The sequence below is a fragment of the Salvelinus fontinalis genome, chromosome 23 (assembly GCF_029448725.1).
Source record: "Salvelinus fontinalis isolate EN_2023a chromosome 23, ASM2944872v1, whole genome shotgun sequence".
Taxonomy (NCBI): Eukaryota; Metazoa; Chordata; class Actinopteri; order Salmoniformes; family Salmonidae; genus Salvelinus; species Salvelinus fontinalis.
In genome coordinates, this window is record NC_074687.1 from 39,939,531 (window position 1) to 39,958,861 (window position 19,331).

The following is a 19,331-nucleotide window of genomic DNA, read 5'->3' on the forward strand; positions in this document are numbered from 1 at the left end:
TTTACTTTTCCAAAAATAATGACTTAAAGGGGAATTTATTTATTGAAGAAAGCAAACAGGTATTGAATGTTTGAGTCCTGCACGGGTTAGTTTTTGGAGCTGTACCCGCCCTGCGCCGGCGACATTAATTCCGAGCCTCACCCGATACCCGATATCAGGACAGATTTTCTCTGCAACCCGACCCTGCCGCATATAATTATCCTGAGAGCCGACCTGTGACCCGCCAAATAACATACATTTATTTAATTGTTTTTATGACCCCAAAGTAGGCCCTACTAGGTTATTAGGTTATTCCCTTTCCCTGCATTAAGGAATTTGTCTGCATGTTTTTTCAACATTTCCATAAAAGGAAACCATGCCATATGTTCTTATTTTCACAATGCGAAGCGGCACATTGACAATTAAAATGGCTTTAAAAAAAGGAGCCTTCTAATTAGCCTTCTTACCTAATAAAAGACTATAGCTGACATAACAAAACAAAACCTTTAGGCATAGATAATCAAATAGTTTAATAAAAACTCCAATAAACAATTCCCAGATTCAAATAGGCTACAGGCTACAAAAATAGCCTACATTTATTTAGTAGGCTATAGGCTACTCAAACTTTTACCAGTCCCACAGGTTTAAACTTTATATGGCCTGCATATGGTCTAAATGAACTAAGGCCTGAATTAATGTAATAATTAATAATTTCGGGTAAGCTAGGCTAGCCAGGGAAAGTAAACTTGAGAACACAGTCGTGCGTGTGGGGAGGGAACATAATCTCTGACCTTGGTCAAATTAGGAATGTTCTAGCACCACACAACATGCTCCTGGGTTTAAAAAAATATATATAAGATCTTGATTTCAAATGTTTCCGACCCGCAATATATTTGTTCAGAACCGTGAGCAGACCCGCGGGTTGAAAGAATGTTTTAAATTCCACCTGTCACGTTCCTGACCTGTTTTCCGTTGTTTTTGTATTTGTTTAGTATGGTCAGGGTGTGAGTTGGGGTGGGCAGTCTATGTTATTTGTTTCGTGTTTAGGTTCATGGTTAATTAGCCTTATATGGTTCTCAATCAGGGGCAGGTGTTTGACGTTTCCTCTGATTGAGAACCATATTAAGGTAGGCTGTTCTCACTGTTTGTTTGTGGGTGATTGTCTTCCGTGTCAGTGTTTGTACCACACGGGACTGTTTCATTTGTCTAGTCTGTTCCTGTTCTTTGTTTTATGTAAGTTCTCATGTTCAGGTCGGTCTACGTCGTTTTTGTTATTTTGTAATTTATTCAAGTGTACTTTGTTTCGTCTTGTCTAATAAATTCATCATGTATTCATCACCCGCTGCATTTTGGTCCGATCCTTGCTCCTCTTCGTCCGAGGAGGAGAACGACTTAGTTACACCACCCACCAGCTGATTTATTTTGTGGGTTACCTGCGGGGAACCATGGGTATCTGACCCGATGCAGGACTCTATTGTATGTACAGTGAAAGGCAGTTAGATTCATACTGATAACGTCATGTACATAAGGGAGTCATATCCGGACCATCTCTAGCACTGTTGATGGTTTGTCATAGCGCAGCCGCTTTCTGTTGCCATTTTAAGATTTGGGATTAGAGCTCACTTTAGAGATTCTGGGTCAACGGCTCTTGCTCTTTTACCCTGTGTTGTAACTAGCTTAATCCTTCTCCCGACTGAAATGTTCTCAGCGTATAAACTCACCCTAATCAATGTTATATCAATGCTGATTTTCAGTGACTAGTAGCCTAAATACTGGCAACAGTTCAGCAACGCTCTCCCAAAATAAACTCTTAAAACGTTATATGAAGAACGTTGTGTTCAACAACCAATCAGTGACCCAGCTTGAAATTGGAGTGCGTATTAACATTGAGATTGCAGAGGCCAGTCTGGTTGGTATGACCATGAATGGACACGAACAGGAGTTGGCTAATGCACCAACAGACTGGACCACCAGGCTACTCAGTCAGTAGGTCAGGGGTAATGCACCTTAGCTAGTTTAGACAATCTAAAGAGGTTGGAATAGATCCCTGTGTTTTTCCAACTGACCCCATCTGAGCTGATCCACCACCCGATCCCAAAATATCCCCAAATAAAATCCTGAAACCTCTACTTAAAACCTTGAGGCAATAGTTGAGGATTCAAAAAGCACAAAGTATAATCAGTTCTTGTTGATAGCAAAGTGATTCTTCATATCTCATAAAAAAAAAAAATCACTTGCTACTCAGGAACACTTTACAGCCCTCAGTCAATACGAGGCTGTTCCCTTCGGCCATAACTCAATCCTGCTATTTTCAGAGCAGACAGAACAGTATCCCTCAGTGCTATCCGCAGGAATCAATAAGCATGCAGTGAATAGTAATCAGAGCCCTTTTAGCCACTGTAATGGGATAAAGGCAGGGGGGGAAAGGCAGGTGGAATGGGAGTACATTGTTCTCCTAGCTGCTGCTGCCACCACTTTCTCAGAGAAGACATTCTACCTGATTCAAGCAGCTCACCCTCATCTGTCTGACAGCACCAAGCAGCTCACCCTCATCTGTCTGACAGCACCAAGCAGCTCACCCTCATCTGTCTGACAGCATCAAGCAGCTCACCCTCATGTCTGACAGCACCAAGCAGCTCACCCTCATCTGTCTGACAGCACCAAGCAGCTCACCCTCATCTGTCTGACAGCACCAAGCAGCTCACCCTCATCTGTCTGACAGCACCAAGCAGCTCACCCTCATCTGTCTGACAGCACCAAGCAGCTCACCCTCATCTGTCTGACAGCATCAAGCAGCTCACCCTCATCTGTCTGACAGCACCAAGCAGCTCACCCTCATCTGTCTGACAGCACCAAGCAGCTCACCCTCATCTGTCTGACAGCACCAAGCAGCTCACCCTCATCTGTCTGACAGCACCAAGCAGCTCACCCTCATCTGTCTGACAGCACCAAGCAGCTCACCCTCATCTGTCTAACAGCACCAAGCAGCTCACCCTCATCTGTCTGACAGCATCAAGCAGCTCACCCTCATCTGTCTGACAGCATCAAGCAGCTCACCCTCATCTGTCTGACAGCACCAAGCAGCTCACCCTCATCTGTCTGACAGCACCAAGCAGCTCACCCTCATCTGTCTGACAGCACCAAGCAGCTCACCCTCATCTGTCTGACAGCATCAAGCAGCTCACCCTCATCTGTCTGACAGCACCAAGCAGCTCACCCTCATCTGTCTGACAGCACCAAGCAGCTCACCCTCATCTGTCTGACAGCACCAAGCAGCTCACCCTCATCTATCTGACAGCACCAAGCAGCTCAGCCTCATCTGTCTGATAGCTCCAAGCAGCTCCATCACACTGTGATAGATGGTTAGTGAAAGCTAATGGAAAAGGGGGGAGTCTAATGGCTAAGGTTGTCTTAAGAAGCGTATTTTCCTGGAAGATGTGTTGTAGCACACACACACACACACACACACACACACACACACACACACACACACACACACACACACACACACACACACACACACACATAAACACACACACACACACACACACACACACACACACACATAAACACACACACACACATAAACACACACACACAGACAGACACCTTTGGCCATTGTCTAAAGCTTTCCGCATGTATCTGTTCAGCTGGCGCCTAGCCAAACTCTGCCAGGCGAACCGAACAAGTGTGCTCGCATACTCCCTCAAGTGACAAAATGCGCATAATAAGGAATCTTCTCTCTTTGAATGACTACAAACACTTAATTGAAGAATCCCATCGCTACTGTTGACCAATCACCGATGAATGAGCGTACACTTCGGTTACCGACTTAGGCTTGCCTTGATAAAAAATGTCTTCTGCACTGACAGCCTAAATAAATCGAACTAAAACGTCACAATGTTGCCATAATACATTGAATTTTGTAAAGTATTCAGACCCCTTGACATTTTCCAAATTTTACAGCCCTATTTTAAAATGTTAAATTGTTTTTTTTCCCCCTCATCAACCTACACACAATATCCCATAATGACAAAACAAAAACAAGTTTTTATACATTTTTGCAAATGTATAAAAAATAACCCCGGAAATATCACATTTACATAAGAATTCAGACCTTTTACTCAGTACTTTGTTGAAGCACCTTTGGCAGCGATTACAGCCTCAAGTTTTCTTGGGTATGACGCTACAAGCTTGGCACACCTGTATTTGGGGAGTTTCTCCCATTCTTCTCTGCAGATCCTCTCAAGATCTGTCAGGTTGGACTGGGAGTGTCGCTGCCCAGCTATTTTCAGGTCTCTCCAGAGATGTTCAATTGGGTTCAAGTCCGGGCTCTGGCTGGGCACTGAAGGACATTCTGAGACTTGTCCCGAAGCCATTCCTGCGTTGTCTTGGCTGTGTGCTTAGAGTCACTGTCTTGTTGGAAGGTGAACCTTCGCCCCAGTCTGAGTTCCTGAGCGCTCTGGAGCAGGTTTTCATCTCTCTGATTCTCTCCAGTCTCCCAGCCCCTACCGCTGAAAAACATCCCCACAGCATGATGCTGCCACCACCATGCTTCATCGTAGGGATGGTGCCAGGTTTCCTCCAGACGTGATACTTGGCATTCAGGCCAAAGAGTTCAATCTTGTTTTCATCAGACCAGAGAATCTTGTTTCTCATGGTCTGAGAGCCCTTTAGGTGCCTTTTTGGCCAACTCCAAACTGGCTGTCATGTGCCATTTACTGAGGAGTGGCTTCCGTCTGGCCATTCTACCATAACGGCCTGATTGGTGGAGTGCTGCAGAGATGGTTGTCCTTCTGGAAGGTTCTCCCGTCTCCACAGAGGAACTCTGGAGCTCTGTCAGAGTGACCATTGGGTTCAGCTTTAGGAAGAGTCTTGGTGGTTCCAAACTTCTTCCGTTTAAGAATGATGGAGGCCACTGTGTTCTTTAGGACCTTCAATGCTGCAGAAATGTTTTGGTACCCTTCCCCATATATGTGCCTCGACACAATCCTGTCTCGGAGCTCTACGGACAATTCCTTCGACCTCATGGCTTGGTTTTTGCCCTGACATGCACTGTCAACTGTGGGACCTTTATATCGACAGATATGTGCCTTTCCAAATCATGTCCAATCAATTGAATTCACCACAGGTGGACTCCAATCATGTTGTAGAAACACCTCAAGGATGATCAATGGAACAGGATTCACCTGAGGTCCATTTCTAGTCTCATAGGGTCTGAATACTTATGTAAATAAGGTATTTCTCTTTTTTAGTTGTAATACATGTGCAAAAATTTCTAAAAACCTGTTTTTGCTTTGTCATTATGGGGTATTGTGTGTAGGTTAATGAGGACATTTTTTTATTTAATTCATTTTAGAATAAGGCTGTAACATAACAAAATGTGGAAAAGGGGAAGGGGTCTGAATACTTTCCGAATGCACTGTATTTGCACAAACTTTTTTAGATGGGAAGAATGCGGACACCTTTACCCTGAACTACTGTACCGATGTCATATACATTCGATGCTAATCTACTGTTTTTTTTGCAGAGAGTTAAACTGTGTCCTCTCAGTCATCCAACGGTGGCCCAGATTAGGAAGCGGGTGTCGTAATCCTGTGCCTTTTTTAACCTCTTGCATTCAAGGTTTAGATTTTTGCGTCCCTTGATTGTGAGCTGCTCTAGGGGGAGGTGGGCGGGTTGCCGTTGACACTGTGGTGATTCCTGTAATTGATTTATTTGGAGTCAATTAGTGGAAACCCCTTCATCCTCGAGGCTCTTTACCCAGTGGAGCACAGAGTAAGGTCACGCCGGCCCACGGAGACTAGCACAGCACACACAGACATGTGCTGCTGCTCGCAAAGTCAGGCTCTGTAATTGGATTTCAAATATCATGGAGACTTATTTGGTTATATTAAGCCACTGCTGATCAGCGATCATTAATTGCAAAGGCACTATAGGTGACCTTTTCCTCTGCGACAATCATAACACCATGACACATAACCAGATCTGTCACAGTTGGTTTTATCTATGACTCACGGTCGGGACGGAGGCCTCATTTTCATAAAGCCACCACCTGCCCGCCTCCCAGCTCAGGTCAAAGGTCACACTTCCTCCTCCGTCTAGAGAGCCAATCCCCTCATCAATCATTTGTCTGCCGCGCTGATTACTACAAGGGAGGCTCATCTACTACTACGGCCTGACGTCTGTGCGTTGTTATTGGTTGCATTCATCATTGTACAGAGAGAAAGTCGCGATATATGTCGTTGTTGCGTTCTTCGTACTGATTTGCTATTCATTTTGAATAGAGTGAGCTAGCTTAGCGCTGAAAGGAAGAGCAGTGCAGTCTGTGTTTAGGGGTCACCGCTGAGTTCATTTGTCAGAGCTGGCAGCAGCAGCAACACGGTGCACAAAATAACTGTTAAAGCACAGGATGTGTCTATGGAATGCTACTCAGTCCCCCTGTGCCTGCATTGACAAGAAATCGTAAATATACAGTGTGCAATGCATATTTCATTCAAGTTTATTCCGAAATGTTTTCTGATTTTCGGTACGTCTTCTTCACGAGTCAGACATCCTTATGCCTATGGAGGATAGGTAACCCTCCGTGATCCTGTCGTTCGGTAAACATCACGGCAACCTTTGCTCCAACGCCGCAGAGATTCTCAAATCCACATGGAAACAAGCGGCTTCCTGTTTCTCATGCTTTTTTTGTTGGTGATGTCATACATTCTTGTGCAAACTCTTTTTGTCTTTTATAACAGGCTGCCTCTGTCTGGGACGTAACGCAACGCAACTATAAATACTTCTCTCTTCCTCTCTTAGGTATGGCAAAATTGTATCAACAAAGGCCATCCTGGACAAGACGACAAACAAATGTAAAGGTGTGTATGGCTCCCTCTGTTTTTGCGAAACATTTCAGTAAGTCGGGACGTGGTTGATTCTGCTAACAGATTTGTATTTTTTTTTATTATTATTATTTTTGCACACGGCTCAAGAAGTCATGCTCATAACAACCCCTAGGCTTAAAGCAATAAAAACTCATCACATGCGTCTTCATTGAGGATAGTGTACGTAGGTATCACAATGACTCATTGTAAAGCAGGAGATCAGTGTCAAAGCTTTGGAGCTTTGACATAGACTTCCAGTTTGTGATATGATGACACATAGGATTTTCACCATAATCCTCCTAATGCTATTATACTAAAGACAAAGGCCACGCTAAGGAATGAATGAAGATTCTTGTTTAAGTCCTTCTTGACTCACGCAGTGGGTTTGGCACCCCAATAGTGTCACAGTGTACTGGCTCTGCCTTGTTGAAGTCATTCAGTCATCCAACAGCTATGTGGCTCAGAGGGGCTGGTCTAATCAGGAAACAGACAGACAGGCTGGCAAAAGGCTGCCACTACTTCAAGTTATTTTAGTCCCTTTACTGATTGGCTGTCTGTCACTGTGCAGCGCGCTATGGGGGGGATCACAAGAGGAAGTGACAGCTCATGCCCCTCCCTCTGGAGCGGGACAAACAGTTTTGGCTCTGCCTGCAGCCCTGGGCCCAACACCCTGTTCTGACTAGTGAGGAGCGCAATGACACTGAAGCCCAGCCCAGCCAGCACGCACCACAGATGGGCTAGGAAATAAGCTTGGTCACTGTCCTGCTGGGGATTATTATACCCTTATTAATCACAGGTGGCGACTGAGAAACATCCTTTCATTTTGAGTGACGATTTTTACTTGAACTCACGGCTTGCTTGATGAAAGGTACCTGAGAATCTGCCCAAAATCCCAACTTGGAAAGCCAAATGAACATTTGCCATTCATAAAAACAAACATCCGAATGTTCCGATTCTGCATATACTTTGTTTGTGCTGTTTATCACCAAGATCAAACTAGAATCTGTTATTAGATTCCACATTGAGCATAGAGTTTGCTGTGGACCTGTGAGGTTGTTTGATGGTTAAATATAGCAGAGCAGAAGGCAGGGAGGGACTGCAGGTCTGACTCTGGCCTGCATGTAGCCCCAGGGGGACAGTGAGCTGACCTGAGCCCTGGGCGTCATCACTACAATCTGCAGCTTCAGCACTGTTCTCTGCTCCCCCGGCCTACAACACTACCTCACCACCAGTCACTGACTGACCACCACGGGCCACAGAGAGGTGGGGGTCAACCACAGAACATGGTGGCCTCTGGCCTGGCCTCACTGTGGTGGCTGTCAATCACATCCTGTCACTTTCTGCTTGCTGTAGACATCAATGTTGGCCTGAGATTTAGAGGGCCAACCTAATGGGACCCTATTCTATGTATTGTACGAAGCATGGAGGAGGAGGTGTGATGCTCTGGGGGTGCTTTGCTGGTGACACTGTCAGTAATTTATTTAGAATTCAAGGCACACTTAACCAGCATGGCTACCACAGCCTTCTGCAGTGATACGCCATCCCATCTGGTTTGCGCTTAGTGGGACTATCATTGCGGAAAGTTTCTTCAAGTGCAGTCGCAAAAACCATCAAGCACTATGATGAAACTGGCTCTCATGAGGAGACCCAGAGTTACCTCTGCTGCAGAGGATAAGTTCGTTAGAGTTACCAGACTCAGAAATAGCAGCCCAAATAAATGCTTCACAGAGTTCACATAACAGACATCTCAAAATCAACTGTTCAGAGGAGACTGCGTGAATCAGGCCTTCATGGTCGAATTGCTGCAAAGAAACCACTAGTGAAGGACACCAATAATAATAAGAAGAGACTTGCTTGGGCCAAGAAACACGAGCAATAGACATTCGACCGGTGGCAATCTGTCCTTTGGTCTGATGAGTCCAAATTTGAGATTTTTGGTTCCAACCGCCGTGTCTTTGTGAGACTCAGAGTACGTGTACGGATGATCTCCGCATGTGTGGTTCCCACCGTGAAGCATTGAGGAGGAGGTGTGATGGTGTGGGGGTGCTTTGCTGGTGACACTGTCTGTGATTCATTTAGAATTCAAGGCACACTTAACCAGCATGGCTACCACAGCATTCTGCAGCGATAGGCCATCCCATCTGGTTTGCGCTTAGTGGGACTATAATTTGTTTTTCAACAGGACAATGACCCAACACGCCTCCAGGCTGTGTAAGAGCTATTTGACCAAGAAGGAGAGCGATGGAGTGCTGCATCAGATGACCTGCCTCCACAATCACCCAACCTCAACCCAAATGAGATGGTTTGGGATGAGTTGGACTGCAGAGGGAATGAAAAGCAGCCAAAAAGTGCTCAGCATATGTGGGAACTCATTCAAGACTGTTGGAAAAGCATTCCAAGTGAAGCTGGTTGAGAGAATCCCAAGAGTGTGCAAAGCTGTCATCAAGACAAAGGGTGGCTACTTTGAAGAATGTAAAAATATTTTTATTTGTCTAACACTTTTTTGGTTACTACATGATTCCATATGTATTATTTAATAGTTTTGATGTCTTCACTATTATTCAACAATGTAGAAAATAGTCAAAATAAAGAAAACCCCTTGAATGAGTAGGTGTGTCCAAACTTTTGACTGATACTGTATATATAAATATGTAAAAATGCAGTGAAGTACTTTTAACCAGGGTCCGTAATTGTTATATGTTTAATTGCATTGCCAACAGAAGATAGTAATGATAAAGCTGAATGATGCATTAGGTAGCATGGTTGTGCCATGCAGTCTTTCCGGTTAGGCTGTGTAACGCATATAGTGAGACGTGTCTTGAGTGGTATGGTGTTCTGTCCCTCAGGTTACGGCTTTGTGGACTTTGACAGCCCTGCTGCAGCTCAGAAAGCCGTCACTGCCCTGAAGACCAGCGGGGTCCAAGCCCAGATGGCTAAGGTGAGGGTATGCTTGCAGTCTATTCCTATTCTCACACACTAACACCTGACAATACACAGTCTCCAATGGATTTTGGTAGTCCATTTATAGGCAGCAAAAACCTGACCCACCCATCATTACATAGATTAATAGGTTTCTCCCTGCCCGGGTTGCATGTGTACCTCTCAAGTTTGTCTGCAGCCCCCCTGTGACTCTGTGGTCACTGTGCAGTAACATGAGCCCATAGGTGTGTGCGTGCGTGCGTGCTAGCTTGCTTGTGTTTGTGTTATTGCTCTTGCGTTCATGTGTGTGTTCCTGCCTTTGTGTGTGTGTGTGTGCTCAACCATTTGTGTGTGTGTGTGTGTGTGTTCTTGCATTCGCTTGTGTGTGTGTGTGTGTGGTGGTGGTGTGTGACAGTTCCTAAAGGCATCCTGTCACACACTTTGGAGGGGCACCAGGGGTGAGTGGCGCCGACAGGCAGACTGTTGGGTGGAGAGAACAGGCTGGTGATACTCTGCGATGACAACAAGGTGACGTGCCGGAGAAGGAATTCCCCCTGGGGACATGTGTGTCTAAGCCTCAGCAGGAGCAGAGAGGACTCAGTGTGTCCTTTCTAAAGGAGGCTTATAGGGCAGGTGGTGTCCTAAATGACAGCCTATTCCCTATTTAGTGCACTAGGGCCCTGGTCAAAAGTTATGCACTATATCGGGAATAGTGTGCCATTTGGGACACATCCAGTGTGTCCTTTCTAAATGAGGCTCGTCTTGTCTGTTCAAAGGGCTCATTTACACTAGCCTACACTAGCCTTTTTCACTAGCCTTGGGGCGGCAGGTAGCCTAGTGGTTAGAGCATTGGGACCGTAACCGAAAGGTTGCTGGATCGAATTCCCGAGCTGATAAGGTAAAAAAAAACTAGCGTTCTGCCCCTGAACAAGGCAGTTAACCCACTGTTCCCCGGTAGGCATTTCCAAACCTGGCTCCGGCCAACTGGGCTTTGCGAGCACAACCAACCAAGTGACAAATTGTTGGGAAATACAGTATATTTTCCTGTTTCCTCGCTCCACATCCAAAGAAGATGTAACGGTCAATGAACGGTGTTCCAGGTCTGAAAAGTCTTAATGGGTTCAGTGCAGACTGGCACTGAGACAAGTTTGATCCCCTTGGCTTTAAGCAGGACAGGTGAAGGCTGCTTTTTGACACAATGCCGAATATTCTTGTCTCACAGAATCTTAGTTCTAAGATTACTGGAAAATGATTCACATGTGCTTGTATAAACATACAGTATATGTTTACAGTGTAATAAAGTAAAGTGTATAAATTAGATGAGCCATTAGGTTTTTTCTCAAGCTTCCTAGAAGCATTGCTGTGGAAATTTGGAGGCAAAAGAGGATGAAAGTAATGTGAAACTTTAAATAAGACTAAGTGGTGAAGAGGGATATTAGTTTGAGAAGCATGAGTCATGAGCCTTGCATTCTGCGTGTAACCGATCTAGCTTGCTGCAGCATTACTCACTGAAGTCACACCAGCTTGTGTCACTTTAAAAAGGCCTGACTTACTAGACCGACTGTAATGAAAGGGTAATGAACAGCGTACGTGTAGCTAGTTTGTTCTGGTATAGAATGTCCTTTGAAAGTCCTATGTGTCAGGCAGACTGAGCTGGGTAAAGCATTACTGGAGCAGTTTTGAGGCCAGTTTCTGGTGGGAGTCAATTGGGCAGAGAATTCACATGGTTGGTCTTCAAAGGGCCAGCAGGGGCTGTAATAACTTTGAACAAGGTAGTTTACAATCTTGGACAGAAGAAAGGGATGTAAATCGTTTGGAGATTGCCATGGCAACCGAGCCAGTTATAGTTGTGGAAATCAGGCCCGCAAAGCCTAAACAGGAATCCTCAAAATCCTCTGCTTTTTGACATGCCTCTGTGCACCTATTTAACTTTTCATTAAAATAAAGCCGTTTTGTGAGGAATGCCTAAATTTAATCTAGGCATTGTTCAAGGTAAAGGCCATTTAAAAGTCGGAGCCTTTTCTGTTAACTTTTTCTCATTATTACCAGGGCTTGCTTGGGCTTAATGAACTCCCCAAACAAAGGTATTTTCTTTCTGCCCGGGCAACATTTAATAGGCATTCACTCATTATTATTTCAAAGGCAGGTGGGTGGGAAGTCAGCAGATGAGGGTTTCCTGTTGAAAATGTTATCCTAATGGTATTTCCACCTAGATATGTTCCTTTTCATAGATGGATTGCATACTTCTATTCTCCCTCTCTAACATGTTACAGAAGGAGTCCAATATAACATAATAATGATACAATGTGTCTGTATCATAATATTGTAAGTGGATAAACTTGTTTAGGATGAAGTGAACATCCCCTAGTAATGACAGATGAGTGAGGTCTACGTTCCCACTTATTTTGGACATGAACAGATGATCGTAATAATAAACCTGTGGCCTAAGCACAGAATTTGGAGGGACTCCCTCTCCGGCTAGACAAGAAATTGCCAGGCCACCCCTCCCCTCCTCCTCCCCTCAGCCGCCACTGGCCCTTCTAACCTGCTCCGTAAGTTCTCCTTACCTGCTCCAAAAAGTACATTTTGACAAAATCTGTATCCCTTCTAGACATAACCCTCAATGAGCACGCCTTAGTCACATTACTTGTTTTGCTGGTGACCCCATTCACTGATGCACAAACAGATGTCTTATTTTGCTGCCAAATTTCGGTCCCTGCGTTTTAAGAGCCGCTTCACACGCACAGAAAGGCTTTTTTGTCTCTAATTTCTGTCAGATGATGGCGGAGTTAGGAGTTGAGTCGGGGCTTATACTAAGAGAACTCCCATTCGGGATGACTCACGGGTAAACCATGTGGTAATTATCCTACACTCATTCCTCCCTTTGAGCCACTGAATACATTACTAGTGGAATTCTCTGTGGAATACAGGTTGTGTGTTGACTAAGTTAGTTTGATTTTCCGTATATCGTCTATTCCATACTTCCTGTGTAGGCAGCCTGTTATCCTGAATGGATATCTGTGGCCTATTCAATATAAATGTTTTAAAGGCCATTTAACTGGATGAAGGCTTTACCATTACCCTTTAGGTAAGCCATAAAGGATAAAATGGTACGGAAGTCTTTTTGCCCTTGAATATAATTAGTGTGCGTGTGCGTGTGCGCGTGTGGGTGGTGAGCAGGGAGGATTGTTGCACATGGCCACCCCCTCTTTCCATTCTAGAGAGCTTTTTACAGTTATTAGAGCAGAACACACACACACACCCTTTTGCTGCTGAGTGCTGAAACACACTCCTCCCTTCCTCCATCCATCCCTCCCTCAACTCCTCACCAATCCCTCTGATTGAACACCTCCACTGGGTGCTTTGCTCTGCTGTGCTGTGTGGTGCCAATTCATTGTTCCTAATAGTTGGATGTAGATTTCTCTGTCAGCGTATTAACTTAGTAATCCAATCGAGTGTGTTAGGCTGGGCTCTGAATGCGGCAGGACGCTGATGAATATTAATGGTGAGCGGCTGCTCCCCGGGGACCCGTAGCCGTGTCTTATGTTTCTGCTGATGCTATTGAAAAACAGGAAGAAATCAGCTGATGTGGGTCTCAACCAGCCGTGTGCTGCATGCAAATCACTATTCATGGTGACCCTTTATTAGCTAAAAACCCAGGCAGACAAAGACAGCGGATGTCGAGAGAGGCATCATGGCCAGGGTTAACCCCATCACGGTAGTCTAAGAGGTCTCAGGGTGTCCCAAATGGCACTCTATTCCTTATACAGTGCACCACTGGGCCCTGGTCAAGGGCTCTGGACAAACGTAGTGCACTATATAGGGAATAGAGGGCATTTTGGGACACAGACAGAGAGTAGGAATTATTCAAGGGATATGACTGCCGTGCCTGAAACTGAAATTGATGCCAATAAAGAGACGGAGTTGAAATGTTTGAGATCTTTTTTCCAGGTGTGTCATGGTTGTTCTTGAGTGCCATTAACACGTCAATGCTTCCTGTCTTTTATCACCATGCAGCAACAAGAACAAGACCCAACCAACCTGTATATCTCCAACCTGCCGCTGTCGATGGACGAGCAGGAGCTTGAGACCATGCTCAAGCCCTTTGGCCAGGTCATCTCTACCCGAATACTGAGGGACTCCAATGGAACCAGTAGAGGAGTGGGCTTTGCAAGGTCAGCCACTAGTAGTAGAATGAACAGGAGCCACAACCCAACATTCCTGAATGGTGTTTTTATTCACGTGACTGAAATTGATAGCCTAAGTGCCGGTCCATTTGTGCTATCACGCCAACTCCTTGTCATTCACTGTCGTGCAAAACCTATGTTTGGCTTGGCATGGATAGCAACAGAGTTTACAAGAGCACAAACAGATCAGACTAAAAATGTATTATCACGTAATAAAAATGCACAACTACATTGCTTGATTATAGGCCATTATAGCCCAGGAGTTATTGTATTTCCACTTTTCCCCAGAGAGGATGAGTGAACACACTGTGGTTAGCCGTGGATTTTAATGGACAATGAAGAGTTAATGTTTTGAAGTGCCAGTTGAAGATCAGTTTCATTATGACTGGGATGGTGTAATTATAGTGTTAATGTGGGCCTCCTCCTTTCACGCTCACATAACAGGGCACTTGACTGACTAACCTGAAAGGGAGGCCAGGCCCTTGATTCACAAAGCAGAAACACTATCTTTGCTTCATAGGAATGTCTGTCTATGAGAGGGTGTGTGGTCAAGTCCCTGCCTGCATGCATGTTACCAATGATCCAGAGCAGAGATATATTTACTACATTACATTTATATATGAATATATATGAACCTCAAGTGCACTCTAGGACCTGCAACCAAGATTAAAGCCCAGGATATTGACCCATTAAAAAAGCATTGATTGGAAGGTCTGCATTTATATTCAGTCTAAAACATTAAGCACTGTAGGATGCCACCATGCGATTCTGCAGTGTAACTTCTCGTCTCCTGCATATTTCAGGATGGAGTCGACAGAGAAATGTGATTCCGTCATCTCTCACTTCAACGGGAAGTTTATTAAGACACCACCTGGAGTTACTGGTAAGGGACTGATTTCTAAGAACCAATAATTGTTCACCCTGTCAGCAGCTGCACTGGCTCTCAAGGGTTCGCTCTTTTATTAAACAGCTTCAAATGACAGTAAAAGGTGGATTGCCTATTGGTTCATTGGGATGTGAACCAATACAGTGAGTGGTCAAGCAGCGGATCTGTGGTCCCTTCAGGTGTCCAAAAATGGCATCCTTTTCCTTATATAGTGCACTACAGTTGACCAGGGCCCTAGTGAATCAGGTGCCATGGACCCTCTACTAAGAGGCAGAGTGAAGAGCGGGCTTCTGTGGCTGGAGAGCTGCCTTATTTGCCAGTTTAAGCTTGGATTAATCGACTGAAATAGTGTCCACTGGCCCTGCCGCCTTTAGGAAAGGACAGGGATTACAGGGCCCCAGCTGACAAATGAGATGTCTGTGTTTCTCAGCCGGGCTAAAAAACACTCAGCTTCCATGAATGACTGTATAGTAACATTTACATTTGAGTCATTTAGCAGACGCTCTTATCCAGGGCGACTTACAGTAGCAATTGGGGTTAAGTGCCTTGCTTAAGGGCACATCAACAGTTTCTCCACCTAGTTTACTCAGGGATTCGAACCAGTGAATTTTTGGTTACTGGGCCAACGCTCTTAACCGCTGGGCTACCTGCCTCCCCCGTAAGTGATTCAGACCGCACCATGCATACTGTAGTAGTGTTTGTGTGATTGTAAAGCCCCTCTCTCCCTTTGTCTCTCTCTCTCTCTTTCTTTCTCTCCAGTGCCACCGGAGCCCTTACTGTGTAAGTTTGCTGACGGCGGGCAGAAAAAGAGGCAAAGCCAGTATACATTTTTGCAGAATAGCCGTGCGTGGGCTAGAGACGGCGATGCTAGACTGGTGAGTGCTGCTGCCCTTTCGTTTCAGCATGCATGTTAGCTGGAGTAGGGTTGCTGCACACGGGAAGAGCACATCTATAAGAATGGTGTTTAGATGTGTAAAAATCAGTCTAGTTCCAGTTTTAATAAACAGACGTCAAGGTTAAATCGTATACCTAGAACTCTTTGACAGAGTTATGAGGTGTACGTACAGTAATCAGTCTCCACAGGTGTCAAGGGGAGATTTGTTTAAGGCTAATGTGACTGTGTGTGTGGGTTGCCTCAGGGTATGAGTTATCTTGTCTCATTTTAGCTCTCTTGTTCTTTTCTATGTCCCCAGGCTGGAATGACCCTCACGTATGACACCACAGCGGCTATGCAAAACGGGTAAGAGCCACATCAACAAATCCACTGTGTTCACATTGCCATTTTTTCATTATGTCAATTCAGCATTTTTGTTGTTGTTGTCGTAAACTGTGAGCAAGGAATCAATCATATCAAAGTCTTATCATTTTGTGGTGTGTAGGACTTTAGAAATGTTTGAATTTCCCTCTACAGATTTTATGCGTCTCCATACAGCATCGGAAACAGGATGATTGCTCAAACGTCCATGTCTCCATATCTCTCACCTATCTCCACGTACCAGGTTGGCATCTACCTCATTCAATTGATATGGATGGATGGATGGGTTTGCATGACATTGAGTAGCATCACTATTCTACACAGACATAATACACACTTTCTGTAATTGACCAGGTCTATATGTATGTATTAACCTTTTATGACACTTACCTCAGAGGGCTCTCCTTAGACGGCTGGGGCTGTGAGAGGTCACTATGGCCTTACTCCCTGGATTGTGATCCACATGGCACCTTATCCCCTAGTGCACTAATTTTGACCATGACCTATAGAGATCTGGTCAAAAGTACTGCACAATTAGTGCACTTTATAGGGAATAGGATGCCATTTGGGACGCATTCTATAGTGCTGAGCCAAACGGAGGCATGTGAGCTCCTGAAATAGCTCTCTCCCTGTGCCTGCCCTGTGCCCTGTGCTGTGCCAGTGTGTTTACAGAGTGTATGTGTGATGTTCCAGGTACAGAATCCCTCCTGGGTTACTCACCAGCCCTACATCATGCAGCACCCAGTAAGCCCAAATAAACAACCTTTCTTGACCCTCTCTGTCACGCCCCCTGCTTATTTTCTCATCATCTCCTATCCTTGTTTTCTTCCCTCACCTTGGAATGTAATGTTTCTTCTTTCTCTTTTCTTCTCTCCTCTTGTTGGAATGTCTTGCTTTTCCTCTCCTTCTCTCCTTCCCTTCTCTCCTCTCTCTTCTGTTCTTTCTTACTCTGGGCAGGTGTAGATCAGCTGTTTGCAGGTGTTCCCTTTGCTCTATGTTTAGAAAAGAGGAGAACTAGGGAGGTGAAAAGAAAGTACTACTTAAGTCGTTTTTTTGGGTATCTGTACTTTACTTTACTATTTATATTTTTGACAACTTTTACTTTTACTTCGCTACATTCCCAAAGAAAATAATGTACTTTTTACTCCATAACTTTTCCCTGACACCCAAAAGTACTCGTTACATTTGGAATACTTAGCAGGACAGGAAAATTGTCTAATTCACAGACTTATCAAGAGAACATCCCTGGTCATCCCTAATGCGTCTGATCTGGCGGACTCACTAAGCACATGCTTCTTTTGTAAATGATGTCTGAGTGTTGGAGTGTGCCACAGGCTATCCGTAACAAAAGAAAATGGTGCTGTCTGGTTTGCTTAATATTAAAAATTTTAAACGATTTATACTTTTACTTATGATACTTACTATTTTAGCAATTACATTTACTTTTGATACTTAAGAATATTTGAACCCAAATACTTTTAGACTTTTACTCAAGTAGAATTTTACTGGGTGACTTTCACTTTTACTTGAGTCATTTTCTGTTGAGGTATCTTTTACTTTTACTCAAGTATGACAATTGGGTACTTTTCACCACTGGTGAAAAATGAAGATGGATGGTAGTGAGGACACACATACAGGATGTGACTGGGCACTCTGGGATTTACTGGCACTACGGTGTAGAGAGAAATACTAGCACCAGGATGCCTGACTCTCTTGGTGATGCTCACCACTCACCACAGGACTAGTTGGAAGCGCTTCAAACATCTTGTGTTTGATGACTGATTCCATTTGGTAGGGAGATGAGTAATTGTTGTCCTGTGCCGTATAGTCGTACCTGCTTTTACAAGGAAATAGTGGTTCCCAGTGGGTGTTTTTCTTACAAGTACTTCCATGTGCCTCTAGCTTGCTAAATAACCATAACCCAAGATTGTCAGTGGCTGCTTCCCAAATGCACCCTCTTTCCTATGTAGTGCCTATGCCTCTGGTCAAAAGTTGTGCACTATATACAGAATGGAGTGCCATTTGGGATACATCCAGTGACTTCTATAGTCAGTGTGGCCAGCTACCTTGTATTGTGGATATAGGATATGAAGTCTGACACACTGAGCTCACTTGATCTCTCTCTCTCTCTCGGTCTGAAACCTAACAGAGGGCATGCCCTTGTGGAATGATACATGATTCAGGAAGGGAAGGGTTTAATCTAGGTATTATTCCAATGCTCTCCAGCTCCACCTATCTGACCTGACTAGTTCCAGAGACTTAACAGGATGGTTCCATCTCAAATGGCACCCTATTCCCTTTTCAGTGGACTACTTTTGACCAGGTTCCATAGGGCTCTGGTCAAAAGGAGTGCACTACATAGGAATTAGCGTGCCGGTCTGTCCTTCTTTCTCTCTTACACTGTCTCTCACTTGCATGGTATTCATGGATGTGTGTAGCATTTATTTGTTATACGTACAAAGAAATATATGTTCCATGAATGTCTGTGTGCCTCTGCTACTGTGCTCTCATCCTCTCACACTCTCTGTCCCAGGGAGCGGTGATATCGCCCTCTATGGACCATACTATGTCACTACAGCCTACATCCATGATGAGCCCTCTCACTCAGCAGATGAGTCATCTCTCCATGGGTAGCACAGGAACGGTGAGCGATCTGGGGTCACAGGGTCAAATACGTCTAAACTGTGTTCATGTGGTGTATAATTAGAGCAAAGGCCGTATGTGTCAAGCGTCTCAGAGTAGGAGTGCTGATATAAGGATCAGTTTAGCCTTTTAGATCATAATAAATAAGATAACATGGACCTGATTCTAGACCAGTGCTCCTACTCTGCGACGCTTACATACGGCCCCAGAAGTACATTTGATGTCGGAATCTGTATTGTATACAGTGCATTTTAGATGGATTTATGGTAACACACTTCTGTCCTTCCTTGTGCAGTACATGGCTGCCAACTCTATGCAAGGAGCCTATATTCCCCAGTACACACACATGCAGACCACAAATGTTCCAGTGGAGGTTTGTGATTAGCTTACTATTCATGAATCATATTTTATGCTGTCCTGTACCTTAGCTGTACCTCTAGGGCCAGTTTCCCAGACACAGATTAGGTCTAGTTCTGGACTCAAAAGTTATTTCAATGGAAAATCTCCATTAAGAATGATTTTTAGTCCTGGACTAGGTCTGTGAAACTGGCCCATAAGATTTTAGCTATACTTACAACTTGGTTGTTTATAGA

The 19,331-nt window shown here is 44.5% G+C and overlaps 1 protein-coding gene across 6 annotated transcripts in view; it reads left to right on the forward strand.

The window, feature by feature from the left end:
* Positions 1 to 19,331, forward strand: part of LOC129821318 (RNA-binding motif, single-stranded-interacting protein 1-like) — a 48,665-nt gene that overhangs the window by 24,683 nt on the left and 4,651 nt on the right. For 3 of the 6 annotated variants that reach the window (XM_055878848.1, XM_055878846.1, XM_055878849.1), the window contains exons 3-12: positions 6,784 to 6,842; positions 9,695 to 9,792; positions 13,785 to 13,942; positions 14,758 to 14,837; positions 15,600 to 15,715; positions 16,034 to 16,080; positions 16,252 to 16,339; positions 16,789 to 16,839; positions 18,629 to 18,739; positions 19,034 to 19,111. In XM_055878848.1, coding sequence (XP_055734823.1) covers positions 6,784 to 6,842; positions 9,695 to 9,792; positions 13,785 to 13,942; positions 14,758 to 14,837; positions 15,600 to 15,715; positions 16,034 to 16,080; positions 16,252 to 16,339; positions 16,789 to 16,839; positions 18,629 to 18,739; positions 19,034 to 19,111 — 886 coding nt within the window. The remainder of the gene's footprint in view (positions 1 to 6,783; positions 6,843 to 9,694; positions 9,793 to 13,784; positions 13,943 to 14,757; positions 14,838 to 15,599; positions 15,716 to 16,033; positions 16,081 to 16,251; positions 16,340 to 16,788; positions 16,840 to 18,628; positions 18,740 to 19,033; positions 19,112 to 19,331) is intronic. The other 3 variants (XM_055878850.1, XM_055878847.1, XM_055878852.1) reach the window with 3 other exon arrangements.